The following is a 20,392-nucleotide window of genomic DNA, read 5'->3' on the forward strand; positions in this document are numbered from 1 at the left end:
CTTAGGGAGTGTCTTAAATGCACCCCCTCCCCCCCAATTTCAAATTTTGGACACATGCGAGCACATGGTGATCTCTCCCCAAACGTGGTGGTTTTACTCCCAAAATCCATGGTATTCCTCCCCGTTTTTCAAAGTAAAACCATATTTTTCAAATCAAAACCACCTATGGACCTAGGCATAGGAAATGCAACTTGACACCTCAACATACCATTGCCCCACACTTAAGAGCACTCTCATTGGTACACCTCAAATGCCTCTCTAATCCTTTGAAATTAGGAAACACTAATTCGAGGCCAATTTGCGACCCCATTTCTCCCCTAATGCTAGCGGTTGTTTCCAAAACTTACAATAGATAGACCTCTCTCCAGACGATGCTTCAGCTACATCAGATAATCTAGTGTGGCTATGTGTCCTTCTGTCCTCATGCAATGACCCGATCCACTTATGCCCTGGTTCTACAACAAGGTGTCAAAATTGCTTGCCATCTAACAAGGTTAAAACTGTGTTACTTGAGCATAGGTTGAGCATCTAGATCTTCCTTGTCCTTACCCTCACATTCAATGAACTTGCATTTTGGGCTCCCTACCTGTGAGTGTACAAGGGGTGTACCACCATGACTAGTGAGGTATTTGGTGGTGACTAATTTGGTGTTCATTGTGGGTTTGGGTTTGGCATTTGTTCCGAGGTCAGATCTTATGTTTGTTGTCTTGGGTATACCTCAAGTAGTGTTCCAAGCGTTTCTTGCTTTTGTAGAATCATCTCTCTCAATATTTTGCAAAAGTATGACAAGCTTCTTCAACTATTATTGGACTTTTTGGATCTTTCAATTTTACTTCGTTAGGGACTCGTTAGGGATCAATATCGATGTCTTTACCGTCCCCTTTCTCTTGTTCATCGAGTGTATATTCTTTTTGCTCCACCTCTGGTTTGAAGAGGGTCAAGCCATAACCTACAATTAGTATGCCACTTGACCAAGGCAACATTTTTGAAAAATGCATGAAAACCTAGATTTGCTACCAATTCAGCTCCTTGAGTCACCATAGAACTTCCATGTTTGGAATTTGGGGTAGTTGTTTTAATTATTGTCTCCACTGCTAGTGGGTCTTTGAACTTGCGTATAATGGCTACTGGTTGATCAACACCGCTTTTCTGCTGAAGGCACTCCAATTTGAGCCATGCCTAGTGTTGTATTGTAGAGTCAACAACCTTGGGTATCTATGTTTGATATGCAGCCTCTTCATTTGAATTTGCATAGCCCCAATTTAGAAAGATTCGTGTTAATAAAAGAAATAAAAAATGGTACATGATACTATGAGTGTTCATTTTATGATCGTAACCGATCACAATGTAGAATCTCTGAGTTGTGGCAATCTGAAATCTAAATTGGTGTGGTCTCTTCTTGATCACTCAAATGCTACTCTAGGAGGATGATAGAGATGTCTTCTGTCCTCATCACCCTTGTTGTTTTGTTTGGACCCATCTTTCCGATCCCTTTCTTCTCAGCCCAAAAGACCATCGTCAATGTTGAACTTCCATTTTCGGATGCATCCCACCCATACTTCTATGGTTTCCTTGGTCTTTGAACTTGATTAGAGATCTTGAACCCACAGGTTCGCCAATATTAAGGGGTTGAAATGGCTTGAAAATCATGTATGCTTAAAATGAGTTGGATATACTCATATTGACTTTTAAAATGATAGTTGTAGAACTATTTTCATGATCGATTGGAAACAAATACAATATCCTCTATTGCTTATGCAAAAAGAATTTGTCATTCATTCATCTTTAAGATCACTGAATATGATAATGCATCATCAATGATTCGAAAAGAAAGTACATGAACACTAGGCAATCTTATACAATTATTCATCATGGTAGTATGGATTCTAGAAACTATCTATTGACAACATCCGCATTTCATTACAAGAGATAATGACAATTTGCTTATAGTCCAGATCTCAAAATCATACAATTGAGGATCCAAAAGGGCACCTCCTAACAATTGACTCTCCATATCTCCTTGGATATATTCTGGAACTTAATTAAATTTCATTACTAAAATATGGATTGGATAAATGCCTAGTAATCACGTGCATAGTGTCGCACACATGTAGCATTGTATACATTATATACAGTGGTGCATATCCAACACTATGAAAGGAATCATATACATTGCATTATAATGGTACATGTAAAAATTGATGCAAAGTCTTAGTTTAGAAAAAAATCCCACCTCCTTGTCAACTCCCTTCTACTAGATGTCCCACATGTAGTTATCCCCCACCACCCCTTACTTGACACTAATGCCCAAGCTAGAGCTTGAACTCCTTGAGTTTATATAATAAAACTAAAGTGTTGAGGATTCATATATTTACATTTAGAAAGACCCCATTGAAGCCTTGCCCTAATCCTTCTCTAGGATGTAAAAACGATTAATCATCCCATTTTGTTGCAATCCCAATCAATCTTGACACACAAGCATGCTTTATCTAAAGAGACACATAGACATGGAACAATTGAGATAAGTAAGGAAGGGCCTTATGGGCCTTAGACTTTATTTTGGATGTATGTAACCGGTTTTTTTGGTGTGGAGAATCTAGCTACTTATATGGTTCTACGAATGCCTTAACGTGTTTTAAGATTGCCATCTAAAATAGTTAGATGTTATTCCGGTATTCACTAATGTTTATATTGCCTTTGAATTTTTCATGCTCTTGTATTTTTATACTTTCACATTTGGGTAAAAGCATGTTACCGTGCACAAAATAGCATGTCCATGGAAATAGCTATTAGAGCTAATAATAATTGATCAAGTTACATATCAAGATAGATATTTATAGGTACCAATTTGTGTTGTAAGCTAACAAAATCACTACATAAAATATTGGAAATATTATATATTTACAATTGTGCCATGTGGAGTATATATGTGCTAACTATATATGCTAATAGTAGTAAAAGTGTAGTAAGTTAACAAGGTTCTAGCTATTTTGCTATCTTTGCCATCTTTTGGCATTGTTCCTTTGTTGCACTTAACTTGCATTCTTATCAATTATGCAATATTCTAGTGTTTGTTACTTGCTTTGGGGAAGGATGACAAGGGGGACTATATAGATCACCAACACTAGGGGAGGTAACTAAAAAACCCCTATTTACATAATGTTGCATTAGAAATTTAAATGTTTCTTAGTGTGAACCCAAGAATAAATAAACCCCTTATGCTCATAATAACCATCTAGTCTTGCTTTTCATCACTTGATGATGCCCTTTGCATGCCATTGACTTTCATACTAATATCTCATTTGTTCATATGTCTTAATATCTATTGCTCATGATCTATTTTAGGGGCTTACTCAATATGGTTATACTTTTTGTTGAAACTATTTATGGATATCTTGACACAGCTATCATTGATTTAGTCTAACACAAATTTCTTTCTAGTCTTAAATGTTTAAGTCTTATCCATGTTTTTTGTGGTTCTTCGTGTAGAAGTTTTAGCTGATCTTTGGGTCCTGGATATGTCACCCATTTGGTAATTCTCTATTTCTCTTGTCTATGATTGTGCTCATCAATTGATTCTTATAGACTTAGTGGACTAGACTTACTTTTTCTCTCTGTTAGTCAAACTCTTGTTAATATTTACCTTCATTGAAGTTACTAGTTGTTGTTGGCTTCATGCTTTTTGAATATGGATATGATTTTTGACTTTTGGAATGCTCTTGATGGAAAATTTCTTCTACACTATCGTTATGGCATTTGGATTTTGTATACCATGCTCTTTATTTTCTCTCTAAAAGTTTCTACGGAGTTCCTTTTCTAAATTTGTGTACTTATCCTCTTACTTATATCCACTTACTATTTTGGACTACTTTGTTGTCTTTTGAACTTTGCCTCCTTTTAATCTTTACCAGACTATTTATTAGCTTTCCTTCTACCAATTCACAATTTCTTACCACTATAAAATCTTATAGATACAATCAAACCTTATTGTGTTAAGAACTTTATCTCATTAATTGGAGTTTGCACTTCTTTAAGGTATTTTCTTTGTGTTCTTAAGTAATCTCTATTTTTTCTTCAAGTCCGTACAATAATTTCTTATCACTTTGAGTTCCTACAATGGACTCCTCTTAATGCGTTGATTGCCAATATTTATTTGTATTTAGCACTTTGATTGTCCAATGTCCTTGATTTTCCATTTTCCTAATTTTACATTCACTTGATTTTTATAGATGACTATCTTTGATTTGCACTTGATTTTTAATCATTGTTGACTTCTATAAATGTGAAGTTGTTATGAACTCACTTTGTATTTGCCAATATTATTCACTATTTTTGTTTCCAAGACTATGACTTGACTACTTGAATGCCTAGACAATGTTGTGCTAACAATCATGACATAAGTTATTGATAATTGGATTGAAATGGCCCAAAGGGAAGTCATGGACTTAAAGTCTATGCATGAATAAACTTGTCTTCCAAGGATGTCCTCTGAGATTTCCCTAATGATATGGCAAGGCTTGACCTTATTAAAGTTGGCTTAGCCAAGTTTATCTTAGCTATATTTATTATACCCTATATTAATTTGGCATTATGCTATCCTAATTTTGATTAGCTTAGCCTAATTGTGATCGATGACATGGAATGGTGTGTTGGTATCTTGTCTAGATTGATGAGCTAACACAATTGTTAATGATGTGGTGCTTGACTATGTATCACAATTTTGGAGACATTCATTTGTTTTTATATTTTAGAAGTCCTTGCTTTTTGAGAGATAGATAATTGATGAGGTTTTGTGATGCATGCTTGGCCTCCACAGTCCTCAACAATTTGTGGCTTACATTGTTTGAAAGTCACTTTCCTTTCTTGGTCCCATTGTGATTGTCTCTACACTAGGCTGCCATTGGACCTTTATGTATGCTCAGAGCTAGTGACACCATCAATAGTTTGTTTTAGGTGCTTGAAGGTAGCATGATTTTGGGCCTATTTCCGTATAGTGTTCATATGCTCACTTATTTATTGTCTCTTATATTGATTTTAACTAGATATTTCATGTTATAACTACCTTAGGTGTACGTCATGCTACTACCTACCTAGACAGGCTTCATAATCGATGATCACTAGATCATGAGGGATTATGCACTAAACATTTTGTGCATGGGCAAGAGATCCTGACCCCAATATTAGCACAACTGTTCAATCATGCTATATGCCATGACTTCCCACCTACCTGGAGCACCACCACCATATTACCATTACACAAGGTAGGTGATCCCATTGGCCACACTTTGGCTAAGATATATGGGTCGGTCCTAGAGAGGGAGATTCGCAGCCAGTTTGCTTCGTAGATTTTCATAAGGCATTTGACATTGTCCCACACTCTCGCCTGATCAAGAGGTTACAGGAGTTACAGCTCCCAGATATCATGATTTGGGGGGTCATGAGTCTGTCAGAGGGAGGATACGTGCCCCGAGAGGCCTATCAGACTGGATTGAGAGCACCATCAGAGTTAAGAAAGGATGTCCCCTACCACCAACTCTCTTCGTACTCTATATTGATGAGATCACTTCTTTTGTCGATCAACTAGGTGGAGAGGGTGACCTGATGGTGCATATATTGTTGTATGTTGATGACATAGTCCTCATATCATCCTCAACAGAGGGACTACAGAAACATCTAGAGGCTATGGAGATGTTCTGCAAGGAGAGAGACTTGACAGTTAACCTTGGGAAGACCCAGGTTATGATCTTCAACACCTCGCGGGCATCGTCTTGTCACCATAGTTTCACATACCGTGGAGAGCCTATGGAGATAGTGTAGTCCTACACATATTTGGGGATAGCGTTCACTAGACCAAGTTTCACGATGATCCATGTGGGTACAACACAACTCACACGAGGACGAGGTGCTCTAGCCCGACTAGAGAGGTAATGCTTCCAGGCACACTTCTAGGACCCCCCGACGAAGAGCATGCAAACAAGCTACATAGTAGTATTTTCAATAATGCATGCTATGAAATATCATGTAGTGATGAAAATGATGAGTGGGCTTGCCAGCTGTCTAGCACTAAAATAGCTATGGGGAGCAACCATAACGCATGAAGATTGGAAAATAACAATGGCATATTTTGAGCTATTTTTTAGCACAATCTCATTGTTCAGACTTGGAAGAGTCGATGCAATCTATGAACGAAGAGGTTGATGCTAAAGGAGTGATCTTGGGCAAAAGCAATTGCGATTCCGTGAGGTGGCACAGGCTTTACACTAGTCTCCTGTAAGGAGAAATGAATTATAACACTAATTTAATTAATAAAATCACTCTTTTGGGGCTTGTCTCTGTGTGTTTTCCTTCAATAGTTTGAGATTTCATACACCTAGGCCTTCCTGACATATTAAGACCGTTACTCTCATTTAAAGGCATGGAAGGTTGTAGGGAAGGTGCCTTGGGATGAGATTCCTCCATCGTAGGCAATAAACAGTAGTCGAAACTTGGGAGCAATGAAGGAATTCGCCTTCTCGACCGTTGAGACAACGATAGCTTTGGGCGAGGATGGAAGCTATAGTGGGCTAAGGGGTAGTCATCCTTATAGTCTAGGCTTAGCTACATGAAAAAATAGAAGCAGGTTGTTGGTGTTGGGTGAGAGTGCTCTCAACAGAAGCAAGAACGGAAGAGGGAGAGAGAGAAACAGAGAACCACACAAGTTTTGGTGGGTGCAGAACACCCTAATCTTCTTTTTCATTCATTTATATATGTGTTTGAGTATTGTACATAATCGAGGTAAAGGCACAGTGACCTTTAACCCCCACAACCTCCCACTTAAAGGACAATGTGCCTTTAAGGGAGAACAACCAGTGAGCATACTATCCAATGCCCATCAATACACGACAATACTCAAACCATTGACTAGGTAGACTCTTCATCAGCATATCTGCAGGGTTATCATCTGTATGAACCTTGACAAGCTCTATGCGTTTGTCCTCAAATACCTCCCTGATGAAATGGTACCTGACCTCAATGTGTTTGGTCTTTGCATGAAAGACCAGATTCCGTGCTAGCTAAATAGCACTCATGGAATCACTATGCAATGTCGGTACACCTGTATGAATCCCCAAATCTCCCACTAGCCGATCAAGCCATATAGCCTCCTTGCAACCCTCTGTGGCTGCAACATACTCAGCCTCTATGGTAGACAAAGCAATGCATTTCTGTGCACGAGACATCCATGACACTGCACCACCTGCAAAGGTGAACTTATAAACAGAAGTAGATCTCCTACTATCCACATGCCCTGCATAGTCTGAATCTATGTACCCAAGCACACGCATGTCTCCTCTACCAAAGCAAATGCACATCTTCTTGATACCCTTCATGTACCTCATGATGCACTTAACTGCCTCCCAATGCCTCTTTCCTAGATTAGCCATATACTGTCTAACACCTCCCACTGCAAATGCAATGTTTGGTCATACATACATAAGACTCCCAACCGCTGATGCATAAGGAACCTTGGCCATCATGGCCCTCTCCTCATCTGATTTGGGACTATCTATATGACTCAGTTTCACATATGGAGGCAATGGAGTACTCACTACCTTCCCCCCCTCCATATTGAAACGCTGCAATACTTTTGTAACATACTCCTTCTGTGAAAGCCAAAGGAGTTTCCTACTCCTATCACACGTGATGCACATACCAAGAATATGACCTGCAAGTCCCAAATCCTTCATATCAAAGGCCTCATGTAACTTGGCCTTTAATGCATCTAGCTCATAAGTATTCTTGCTAGCCAATAGCATATCATCCACATATAGGGCCAGGATTATCAGGCTATTATCCTTAGCCCTTTTAGTGTAGAGGCAGTGATCAATTTCACTCCTTCTAAAACCCTAGGACCGAATGAAAGCATTAAACTTCTGATACCATTCTCTAGGCGCTTGCTTAAGACCATAGACACTCTTCTTTAGCTTGCAAACTAAATGCTCTTTGCCCTTTTCTTCAAAGCCTTTCGGCTGCACCATGTAAATTTCCTCATGCAGATCCCCATGCAAGAAAGCTGTCTTGACATCCATCTACATAAGCTCCATATCTTCTGCTGCCACTAGTCCAAGCATGCATCTAAGTGTGGTCATCTTCACAACCGGAGAGAATATCTCATCAAATTCCACACCCTTCTCTTGCTTGAACCCTTTAGCGACCAAATGAGCCTTGTACCTAGGCACATCATCACCTGTGACCTTCATCTTGTAGACCCATTTACATGGCAATGCTTTCTTTCCATGTGGCAAAGAAACCAAGTCCCAAGTCTTATTCTTCATAAGTAAACTCATCTCTGATTGCATAGCATGAGCCTAGCATACTCCCACTTCCATTGATCCTTGCGCATCATAGCCTCTCTGTAGCAAGAAGGCTCCCCGCAATCAGTAAGCATTACATAGTCTACCCCTGGAACAAATCTATCAGGTGGTCTAGACACTCGAGATGTTCTTCTCAAGGGCGTTTCAGCTTACTGTCCCACTTGCATATCAGCCACATTTGGCTCATCATTTCCACCAATAGATGATCCATCATCTACCCTTGATTGTATACCTGTGAGAGTACTTAGTGGTACCATTTCTTGCACATTTGGTGCATGGACAGCTTGCTATCTATCAACATATGCAAGTGGATTCACGTCCTGGAACGTGATTCTCCTCATTTTCACATTGCTCATGGGTGCCTTATGCATCTTCTTCTCATTGAAGACTATATCATGGCTGCGTATGATCTTCTTTGCTTTTGGATCCCAGAGACGATAGCCCATCTCTTCACTTTTACCATAACCCAGAAAGATGCATTTCCTAGACTTAGGATCTGCACATTTAAGGCTGCATCCTGCTTGTTGCTATCCATAGACTTTCGTCTAATCTCCTCGGCCAACAAACTACCCACAACATCATCAAATTTTAGTACTCCACTAGGTATAGAGTTACTAACAACTGTACGGAAGATATCCCATGAGGATGGCAATGAACATAAGAGAAATATTGCCTTAGTCTTTGCATCAAAATTCATCTTCTGAGCCTGAAGTTGGCTGAAAATAATATTGAATTCATTCAAGTAGAAGCAATGGAGACCCCTTCCTTCATCTGCAGCTCAAACAATCTCTTCATGAGGTAAACTTTATTAGAGGCAATTTCCTTCTCATAAGTGGTACACAGTTTTTTCCACAGATCTTCCGTAGTCTGCTCATTTACTACTGTGAAATAAACTAACTCTGCAAGATGAAGTCTAATAGTAGACTTTGCTAATGTAGCCAACTCATTCCAATCATCCTCAGACATATTTGCAAGCTTAGCTTCAATACTTGCCAAGGGTTTAATCTGCTTCTTTTGAATAAGCACATCCCTTATCTATTCTTTCCACAAATAAAAGTTTGTCCCATCAAACTTTTAATGCTGAAAAACTCCTTTTCAGACATGGAAGAGGATGCCATGATGGAAATGAAACAAAATCCCAAATGCTAGTACCTGCAAGGAGAATCACACCAAATACTAGGTGCACCCAAATGTGTATGCCACAATAGAGTGAAATGTCACCGAAACTCAAAGCTCAAAGCATCAAAAGATACAGCTGACTCATGTGCATGTACTATGCATCCATATGAGCAAATCTAGCCCAAAAGAAAATGCCAACTGCAATGGCAATCCAAAATGCCAATAAGTGCCAAATGGCTCAAGAATAAATACTATCCATAGGCATATGCATCAATAATATCTCATCCAAGAGAGCATAACACTATCAGTGCATCACTTGCAATGTGTCAAAGCTATCCCTCAGCATAAAATAGCATCCATGTGCAAAGTGTCCATAAAAAATAGCATCCCACAAAACAATCTGGGCCTATCAGCACATCCAATAAGGATCGCAATGCATCCAAATGGCCTATAAATCAACCACTGCAACCCAATGCACACCACGAATGAGCGCACAATGGCTCAAACTGTACCCAAAGTGATCTGCATAAGGTATGCTCAAGAAATCATGGTCTCATGGTAATGACCGCTACTGAAAATAGAACCTGAGATGCCTCAAAACATGGGCGCCATTGCATAATCGGACTCAGCAAGATCATCTACAAATATCTCTCTTTTGCTGGAACTCCAAAATCCTTAGAGAAATGGGAGTCAACACTTATCCACTACCATGTGGCATAAATCTAAGGTTTCAAAACCTTAGAATGAAAAATGCATAACAGAGAGACGAAATCCATACACAGAGATCTATAAATCTAAAAATACTCCACCGAATCGCACAAGAATTGACAGGTAAGGGTTTTTGGGCGTCCGAAATGCAATGGGGCAGACGGTTTTGAAAATCGTGGTCTCAATCACTGGGTTCAACACATGGACTGAAAAACATTTTTGGAAAGAGAATGGTTTGTAAACTCCACCGGAGTGCGAATGATGAGCAACATAGAAGTTTTAGGACCTCCTGAGTCCACCGGAACTGACAGATCTGCAAATGGTTGCTCCAAACTTGAGTTCCAACACCCGGGCAGAAAAACGTAAGAACTGACACAGTGAGTCAGAATTCCAATAAAATGATTCCAGATTCAAGAATGAAGGTGTTTCCAAGCTGCTGAAGTGAAGTGGACACCAAAAGCAAGCAATAGTTTCCTCTACAAGTCAATACGGAGTCTCTGTCGTCGAACGGAATAGGGAAAAGCTTAAAAAACGACTTTTTCTTTGAAAACACTTAACATGCTCTCAAAACCACTTCGCAGAACCAAAGTGACTTTTCCAAAGGTTCCTTCAAGATCTTTGTGCACTCGAATGCAAGTAAAATCACCCACAAAGCTTCCCACAGAGCTTCTCCTTTCTCCTACACAACTGTTGAGCTTTCGGGCATTCACGCACGCTCAGCTAGATCACCCGGGCTCTGATACTAGTTGAGAGTGCTCTCAACGGAAGCAAGAACGGAAGAGGGAGAGAGAGAAACCGCGAGCCACACAAGTTTTAGTGGGTGCAGAACACCCTAATCTTCTTTTTCATTCATTTATATATATGTTTGAGTATTGTACATAACCGGGGTAAAGGCACACTGACCTTTAACCCCCACATTGGGGTCATCCGCGACCCAGGTAGTAGGTGTGGTTAGTTGATGAAGCCACGAGGAGTGAACGTGGAGTTCACTGGATGCAATGCATGCACTCCACGTGTACACATGCAGGGTCTTAACCCTTGAGCACCTAGTACCTCCATTGTAATTCATTCTAGCACATTGGTTGGGCTGTTATTGCCGTCTTCCTCAGATGGACTTCATGTATATCAGTAGATAAGAATGTAAAAAAATCACCGAGTCCTTCTCGTTTTGCATTGTTCATTTGTTATTGTTATTTTGTATTTCCTTTCATTAGTATCAGAGTGATGTCAATCGCAACGTCTTGTAATACTCTCGCCTTGTTCTTGTGTTTGATGGGACCGATTTTGGAGCATGAAAAAGGATGATGATCTTGCATCTGAAGGGTGAAGGGTACTGCTTGATTGTCGATGGTACAAACAAGAAACCCGATGGAGTGGCTAAAGCTAAGGTGTGGCAATCCAAGGAGGACAAAGCCTTAGCTGCAATAGGGTTTAGCCTGAACAAGGAGATTGTTCTAGAGGCACCATTCGACAGTAGCCATGGACTGTGGACATGGTTGGAGAACAAGTATGAAAGAAAGTCTGAAGTCGAAGTGCTGCATCTGCTACACAAACTCGATAACATGCAGTACGTCGAAGGTAATGATGTGCGTACTCACGTCAGAGGCATGAAAGAGATTAATGATCAGCTTGCATGGGCAGGAAAAACATACAAAATTTCGGTAGAGCAACAAAATCTAAAGCTATATCAATCTCTCCCAAGCAACTTGCATGCATTTTGAAGCACCTTGATGACTAACAAGGATCTGACGTGGGAACAAGCAGCAAAGGCATTGTATGAAGAAGAGACCATGAGAATTGACATGGGATCGCATGCGACAAAGAGCGTTGACGGTCAATACGCCAATAAAAGATCAAGCTTGGATGGCGAGTGGTACTCGATCATCCAGACGCAAGGGTAAGTGCAGATATTGTGGAATTGAAGGACACTTCTAATTCAAGTGTTGAAAGAAGCTAGCAGACCGGAGCGGCAAGTGAAGGAATTTCAAACAGGGTCGTCAACGATGAAATCCGAAGGAGACAAGGTACGAATGAACAATGTTCATGAGGCACCAACAACATGCAAAAGGAGCAAAACATGTGTCATAGATAGCCTCATACTCGATTTAGGAGCGAATCAGGACATGAGTTATCACAAAGATTGGTTCATATGTTATACACCATGCACGTCAAAACGAACTGTTGACACCGAGCATGCGATTGAAGGAGTTGGAGATGTTGAATTTGAACTTCCATTGAGTGATGTTTTTCGACTGTCTGGAGTATTGTACGCCCCAAATTTGAAGAGAGATTTGATTTCAGTAGTTAGATTAACCAATATGGGAGTCGTAGTGGAGTTCAACATGAATTTGTGCATTATTCGTGAATCATGAAAATTCAAAGCAAACAGTAGCAGAGGGTGTAAGGCATCAATCATTGTATCTGCTCACGGATACATCCAAAATTAAAAATGTAGCCACTGGTGATAGTCACACATACTTATGGCATAAGCGTCTTGCTCACACGAGCTTTAAAAATATTAAGCATCTTCTTTCTCAGAGTCTAGTCCTAGGTTTGTCTCTTCCTGATCATTCCAAGTTAGGAGCATGTGAAGCTTGTGTGTTAGGTGAGCTTGTTAGACGTCCATTTTCTCAGAGTCGTAAGACCAGTCAACTTCTTGCATTGGTACATTCGGGTCTATGTGGACCTATGCCCATTGCCTCCAAGGAAGGGAGCAGATATTACATGACCTTCATAGATGATGCAAGTAGGTGGACGGAAGTCTATTTCTTCAAGAACAAGTCTGAAGCATTCCATTGCTTCCAATAGTACCGCAGTATGGCTAAGTTGCAGACAGCCCACAAGCTCAAAGCGTTCCGATCAGACAATGGAGGTGAGTACCTCAGTAATGCATTTCACACATTTTGCCAGCAGGAGGGAATCATCAGAGAACTTACGGTGCCATACACTCCTCAACTAAATGGCATCGCAGAATGCAAGAATAGAACCACCAATGATTTATCTCATACCATACTTATTGATAGCAGTTTGGATGCATCGTTCTGGACCGAAGCAGTCCACACTGCTGTGTACGTCCAGAATCATCTTCCTCACTCCGCATTGAAAGACTCCACGCCTTATGATCTATGGAAGGGTATCAAACCAGATGTTTCTTATTTCAAATTTTTTGGATGTCAGGCGTTTGCCAAGATCCCCACAATGCATTGTGACAAATTTGATCCCAGACATTTTTATTGGTTATCTGGAAAACCAAGTTGGATATAAGCTTTGGGATCCACTCAAAGCGCGCATGATCATGAGTATTGATGTCATCTTCCACGAAGACAAGTTCCTAGGAATGACAAATCATGCTGAAGATCCATCTATTCTTGAGTTTCTTGAGTCTGATTCCGCTTATCATGGATTACCTTCTGCTAATGAAATTGCTGATGTTCAATTGGTAGTTCCACTGGGAGCCAACTGAGCTAACATATGATCCGCCTCTAGTGATCATGCCCTCATCTTCATCAACACAAGACTCAACTCCAATTGCAGAAGATCCTCGTGTAAGTTCGCCATATTTTAATGGTACAAGTCCATTCGGTGTTTGATTATATGTTTTGAGAATACGAAGAAACACCATCTTAGGATGTGGAATAAATCTCTCGTTTGCCACCTCGTTCTCGAAAACCCCCTCTCAAGATTATAGAGAATGCCTCCGTCAACTATGCAGCTGAACGCCCATGGGTGCAAGCTCAGGCACATTTTTAAATTGATGCTGGTCCTGACCCATCCAATCATGAAGAAGCATTGGCTGCACCAAATGCTCAGAAATGGCGGGAGGCTATGGAGGAATAATATGATTCTCTGATCAAGAATTGCACATGGTACCTCACTCCAAATATAAAGCACGCCTTGTGGCAAAGGGGTACTTTCAGGTCGCAGGTATTGACTATTTAGAGACCTTCTCTCCTGTCATCAAGCTCACTACAGTACGAGTGCTTCTTGCATATGCAGCCCATGCAGATTTGGAGATCCATCAAATGGACGTAAAGACAGTGTTCCTCCACGGTGATATTCATGAAGAAATATATATGATTCAACCCCTGGGGTATGTGGATGCGCAACCGTATCATCATGTATGCAAATTACGTAAGTCCATTTATGGTCTCAAACAAGCAGTTTGAGAAAATTGATGGCTATTTGCATTCAATTGGCTTCACTACATCAACAGATCTTTACATGCTTCACACGCCTCAGCTCTTGTAATGTTGGCATTATACGTGGATGATATTCTTATTTCTCCAATGATTGTTCCACTCTCCAGTTCACTAAGGATCAGTACATGCTACATTTGACATGGTGGACCTTGGCGAGGTTGGGTATTGTTTGGGCATGGAAATTCACCGAGATCATTCTTCTTAGTATCATCCACCTCAGTCAGCACAAGTACATCAGTGATATGCTTGTTAAGTACAATATGAGTACATGTAATCCAGTAGATACTCCTATGGAACCTGGAGCCACTGCACTCTTAAATTGTCCACCTCTTCATCACAGTGCATCTCAGTTTCCATATCGAAGTTTGGTTGGTAGTTTGCTTTATACCATGGTCTGTTGTCGACTTGACATTGCCATCCATGTGATCTTACTGTCTCAGTACAACTCCAAGCCTTCTCTTGTGCATTGGCAATCGCTCAAGCGGGTTCTTCATTACTTGAAAGGCACCATTGATTTTGGGCTCAAATTTCAATCCTCTCAAGTGTCTCATTTGCAACTTCATGCTTTTTCAGATGCTAATTGGGGCACGGATATCACCACCGGGAGATCTGTCACGGGATGTTGTTTCCTCATTAGTGGCACATCAATAAGTTGGATCAGTAAGCAACAAAAGGTGGTTGCCTTGTCATCCACAGAAGCTGAATATATTGCGGCATCTACTGAATCTCGTGAAGTTGTGTGGCTTTGGCGTTTGCTGCAGGACCTCACTTGTTTAGATCCTTCTGAACCAAGTGTACTTTGGTGTGACAATCAGAGTGCCATTGCACTTACGAAGAATCCAATTCTACATTCTTGCACGACGCATTTTGCGTTGTATTTCCATTTTATCCGGGATCTCGTAAAGGAAGTCAGTCTTCAAGTTTGTTATCTCCCAACGGAAGAAATGCGAGCTAACATTCTCACCAAATCTCTTCCTCGGCCTCGGTTCTCCCATCTTAGAGATCTTCTGGGTGTTTATTCACACATACCACCTAGTGTCGCATAAACGAATCAAAGTTCAAAGTTCATTCCCCTAGGTCGTGTTTGAGGGGGGGATGTTGGGGTCATCCCCACGACCCAGGTAGTTGGTGTGGTTAGTTGATGAAGCCACGAGGAGTAAACATGGAGTTTCGATATAGTGCATGCACTCCACGTGTACGCATGCAGGGTCTTAACCCTTGAGCACCTAGCACCTAGCACCTCCATTGTAATTCATTCCAGCACCTCCATTGTACGCATGCAAGGTCTTAGCCCTTGAGCACCTAGCACCTCCATCGTAATTCATTCTAGCACGACCTCCATTGTCATTGTAATTCATTCTAGCACGTTGGCTGCTATTTTCCTCGGATGGACTTCATGTATATCACTAGAGAAAATGTAATGAAAATCACTGAATGAAAATCACCGAGTCCTTCTCGTTTTGCATTGTCCATTTGTTATTGTTATTTCGTATTTCTTTTCAGTTGGGTGCCTGGTGAATGGATAGAGCTTTGATGCTTATGTAGATAGCGATGCCTTACGTGCAATCGATTCTTCTCTGAAAGTGCGATGTATAACGTGTAAACCCAGGTGCAGATGTCGAGTCTAGCATGGAGATCATTTTTCTCTCTCGTTGATGAGCCTCGTCATTCATGCAAATTGTTCTCTTTCTCCTTGCAAGAAACACGAATGAATTTAACATTCAAAATAGATGTATCTGGTCAAGTCCTCTGCTCTGTAGGTTGGACATTCAAAGCAGATATGTGTCCTCTTGTTGATTGTTGTGAGAAATTGCAATGCAGGATCCGGAAATTGAAGAACGAAGTGGAAACATCGCTGCTTGCCATCATCCAAGCTCGCAGGGACTCGCTCAAGCTGGGCAGTAGCCCCTTCTATGGCCACGATCTCTTGGGTCTTATGTTGTCTGAGATTGACGCGGCTCGTAAAGAGGAACGCAGGTTCCGATACACGTCACAGCAGCTTATGGATGAATGCAAGACCTTCTTCTTTACGGGGCACGATACCACGTCCATCCTCCTAACCTGGACCATCATGCTGCTTGCTGCCAATCCCGTGTGGCAAGAGCGTGCTCGGGAAGAGCTCCTAAATGTTTGCAAAGGTAGCCCTCCTGAGGCGGACGTCCTCAGCCAGTTGAAAGTGGTGAGTTCAGACTCGAAAATCGAGCGGCTGTCACCTTAGCTTCTAAAACATGGCTTCGCTGCAGATCTCTGCTCAATTCTATCCTATGTGAGGTTCTTAAGTGTACATTGTGACCGATGTGCAGCTGGGCATGATCCTATACGAGTCGCTACGACTCTACACGCCGGCAACTCTCCTCGCAAAGCAGGCGTTCTCGGATATAAAACTAGGAGATCTGCTCATCCCAAAAGGCCTATCGTTATGGGTGCCCGTTCTGGCAATTCACCACGACGAGAACATTTGGGGGAAGGATGCGAACGAGTTCAAACCGGAGCGATTTGCAGAAGGTGGGGCTAAGGCTTCCAATCATCCGATGGCCTTTCTACCTTTCTCCTTCGGACCGAGGAACTGTGTCGGCCAGAATTTTGCAATCATAGAGGCGAAGGTGGTGCTGGCGATGATACTCTCTCGCTTCAGGTTCCATCTTTCACCAAACTATAGGCATGCACCTGTGTTTGTACTCACACTCAAGCCCAAGCACGGTGTTCCTATAATCCTTCAAAGGTTGAAGCAGACTCAGTGACTTCTTATGATCATGAATATACTATATGTTATAACAAGCTAAGTCAAGCACTATTGGCAATAAACCATGTTAGTAGTAATCAAGCACACGGGAGACTTGAAACGACGGCTGATTGTGAGCATGGTCCCTAAAATATGGTTGTAACCCAATTCAGTTGGCCTCTAGCTATTTGTACGTAAGTTTCATGGTTGAATACACACACAATGTTTCCAACTCTCTCCTGTGTCTCGCATTTGATTCAATAGGTTTGTTCCGAGTCTGCTTGCATTATTTCAGACATGGTATCGGAGCATTAGTTCCACCCCTGAGCCTGAAGCCCACCTAGAACAAGGCATGCTGCAATTTTGGTGACCTTGAGTCCGTGAAGATAGACACCACTGAGTAAATTGAAAGGTTTGAGTGTATTGTTCTCTCAACAATCACCATGGAGCCAACGACTCTCCAATTGGTTGATAGGTTCAACGGAGAAAACTACCGCACTTGGAAGATACGAATGAAGGCAATTTTCCAAGCAAAAGATTTATGGATGATCGTGACTGGAGACAATAAAAAAGCCACACAAAGACGAAGAAGGCGAAGTCAAGGACTGGGAACGAGAAGACTCAAAGGCAAAGCAGGAATTGTTTCATCGATTGGAGAGCACGCAGCTGTTGAACGTGAGCAATGCCAAAACAACCAAGGAAGCTTGGGATGCACTTGCGTCCCTCTATGAGACGAAATTTATGGAAAATAAAACCTACCTGAGGAAGAGGTGTGCATTGCTTAGGAAGAGGTGTGCATCATGGAAAATAAAACCTACCTGACGAAATGACCATTGCTTAGGAAGTCTTGAGTTTTTACAAGCTTTAGCCTGCACCCTAATTTTATAGAGTAACAATCCTACCAATATCTCAGGAGATGCACGCCCAAGAGGCAATACTCTCTAACCTGAGAAATGGCCTACAGAAAGTGAAAGGGGTGCACAGCTTAGATCAACTAGTTACAAAGAGGGTTACATTAGCTATATTGGTGTCCCTTGAAAAAAGGGAGAAACGGCTTGGGCGCACAATGTCGAAGATGTTGTCAATCAAAAGGACCAACTATTTTCTATAGTATCCACATTCTTGAAAGCATGTCAGAAAGTGGCCAGTTAGAGCATGGCCATTAATAAGGAAATAGTAGAGTACTATTCATGTATATATAGAGGAAAAATGCCCATGTAAATTGGATACTTGGCTATAAGAGAATGGCCTTAACTAGTAGAGTGCCACAGGAGATCCTATGGAACCTAAGAGCTCATGACAGTGGCAATGTAGAAAGGAATGGCCGTTCAAAAAGAATGGAGATCTAGGATAGTGTACTGGGAGATCATATGAATGGCCATTTATATAGGAGAATACGGGGATGGCCAAAAGAGAATGGCCAATACTTAAACCCACGTGGCACCTTAGTATGCAAGCACATGCAACATGCTTATCTGAGCTCTAAGCAGCATATGGATGTAGGGTTTCATGAGGCTATGTATGCCTACTATGCCATAGGCAATCCTTTTACCATACCATCCGGACATGGAGAGCTTCATGACAATTTAGAGAACTCTTGTATGTACATGGTCACCTAGTGGATGCCTAGATGCTCAGACTTGTCTCCACAATAAAGCTAATGCCTAGTCAATAAGTCTTGGCTCCATAGAGCCTATCTCGCTAAGTCATTGTTGAGGGGTATTTTGGTACCTAGGCTAAGTCAAAATCTAAGTATGGTCACAGGTGTAGTGGGAAGGTCAAGAGTCATAGATGAGTAGTGGTGGCAGTCACCAAGAACCATGGTGGGCAGTTATAACTCTTGTTGGGATCTTCTTGGTAACACTATCTTGATATGTAACTCTCTGATAGTATTCAACCTATTTATTCCTTTTGGAAAGTTAGAGGCTAAAGAGGTACAATTATCCATGTTCCAAAAATGGAAAGAAAGTACTTTTTCTATAGTTCCAATGCTCAAGATGGTTGAACAAGTTCTTGAATGTTCAAAGCTAAATGTACCCGATTATATTTGGCGATCATGCATTTGGTTTTGGTGCTAATTTTCTCCAAGTTTTATGGCTTATGGAGGATTAAGTACATGACAAAGAAAAGAGGGAGTATGCAAAAATTTTCCATCCTACACAAGGTTTGAAGTTGAAGAAATCTTTGGGATAGTGAATGCTCTTGTTTCCTTCCATATTATAGTCCTCATGGACAGATCACGCAGCCGTAGCTCAAGCTTCACTTGTGGATGCGCATGACAAGTTGGACGGTAAAGCAACCAACACTTCACATGGGGACTTTCTATCGAGTCTTGACGTTTTCATGGAGACTCCTAGACCAAAGGTGGAGGAAGCTTTTTGCATATAGTGGAGATGACTTTGTGGATGTACTCAAGTTCACTAGCATTTGGCAGCAAAGTCTCCCCATTAATGTGGATCAGCTTCTCCATAGCCTTTTGCCAATCGCAAGTGATGATTTTGATGCCTTTGGATGTAAGATTCTCCCATTCGGCTTTCCACTTTGTCAGAAACGTGTCTAAAATCAAATCTTTTGGAGTTACCTTTTAGAAAAGAGGAAAGAGCTGAGCCGAGGACTTCAACATCAATTGTTTCAATTCAAGCATCGTCCACTTAGATTTGAAGTATTCATATGACAACAAACGTCAGATGACTGAGAGTTATTCCTATATATGGTTTATACTCACCTAGAACATATTTTGATTTGGGTATGGCTAACCAACTCATGGAAGGGTGTTTTTCCAACAAAAATGTTGATTTTCTACAGTCCACAATTGACAATGCATGCCAAAGTGATGATCAAATTGAGTATGCAGTAGACAAAGAAAAGAAGTCAGATGGAAATCAGGGTGAATACCAATATCTTGATGATTGCAAAATGAAAATAAAATTAGTTCAATCATTGGGTGAAGAAAATGGTAAGGACAATGTTCCGAAGGAATCACTCATTGAGGTGGTTTCCCAAATAGAAATTTCAGATTTGAAGGATGATGACTCTAAAATGTTTTATGATGCTTTTATTGATTTTGAAGATGAATGTTTTTCTACGAGTGATGATATTATGCAATCAAATTCTGGTTTAGAGTTCAATCCTAGTTTTGGCAAAGTTCCAGCTATTTGGGAGGACTTGAGTGCAAAAGCACATACTGAAAATTTAGAAACAAATACAAAAACAAAATCAAAAAATGATAATGATGATATTGATGCTGATGTGGATGAAATGATAAGGATGAAAGATAAATGAGAAAGGAGGAC

The 20,392-nt window shown here is 40.9% G+C and overlaps 1 protein-coding gene across 1 annotated transcript in view; it reads left to right on the forward strand.

The window, feature by feature from the left end:
- LOC147899177 (cytokinin hydroxylase-like) overlaps nt 1-17,118 on the forward strand; it is a 73,856-nt gene extending 56,738 nt beyond the window's left edge. The window contains exons 8-9 of the mRNA XM_087377654.1: nt 16,199-16,556; nt 16,681-17,118. Of these exons, the coding sequence (XP_087233780.1) occupies nt 16,199-16,556; nt 16,681-17,118 (796 nt within the window). The remainder of the gene's footprint in view (nt 1-16,198; nt 16,557-16,680) is intronic.
- Nucleotides 17,119-20,392: the final 3,274 nt, after the last annotated feature.

Source organism: Dipteris shenzhenensis, chromosome 8, assembly GCF_047967505.1.
Source record: "Dipteris shenzhenensis isolate YYH24624 ecotype China chromosome 8, Dip_SZ_1.0, whole genome shotgun sequence".
NCBI classification, from domain to species: domain Eukaryota; kingdom Viridiplantae; phylum Streptophyta; class Polypodiopsida; order Gleicheniales; family Dipteridaceae; genus Dipteris; species Dipteris shenzhenensis.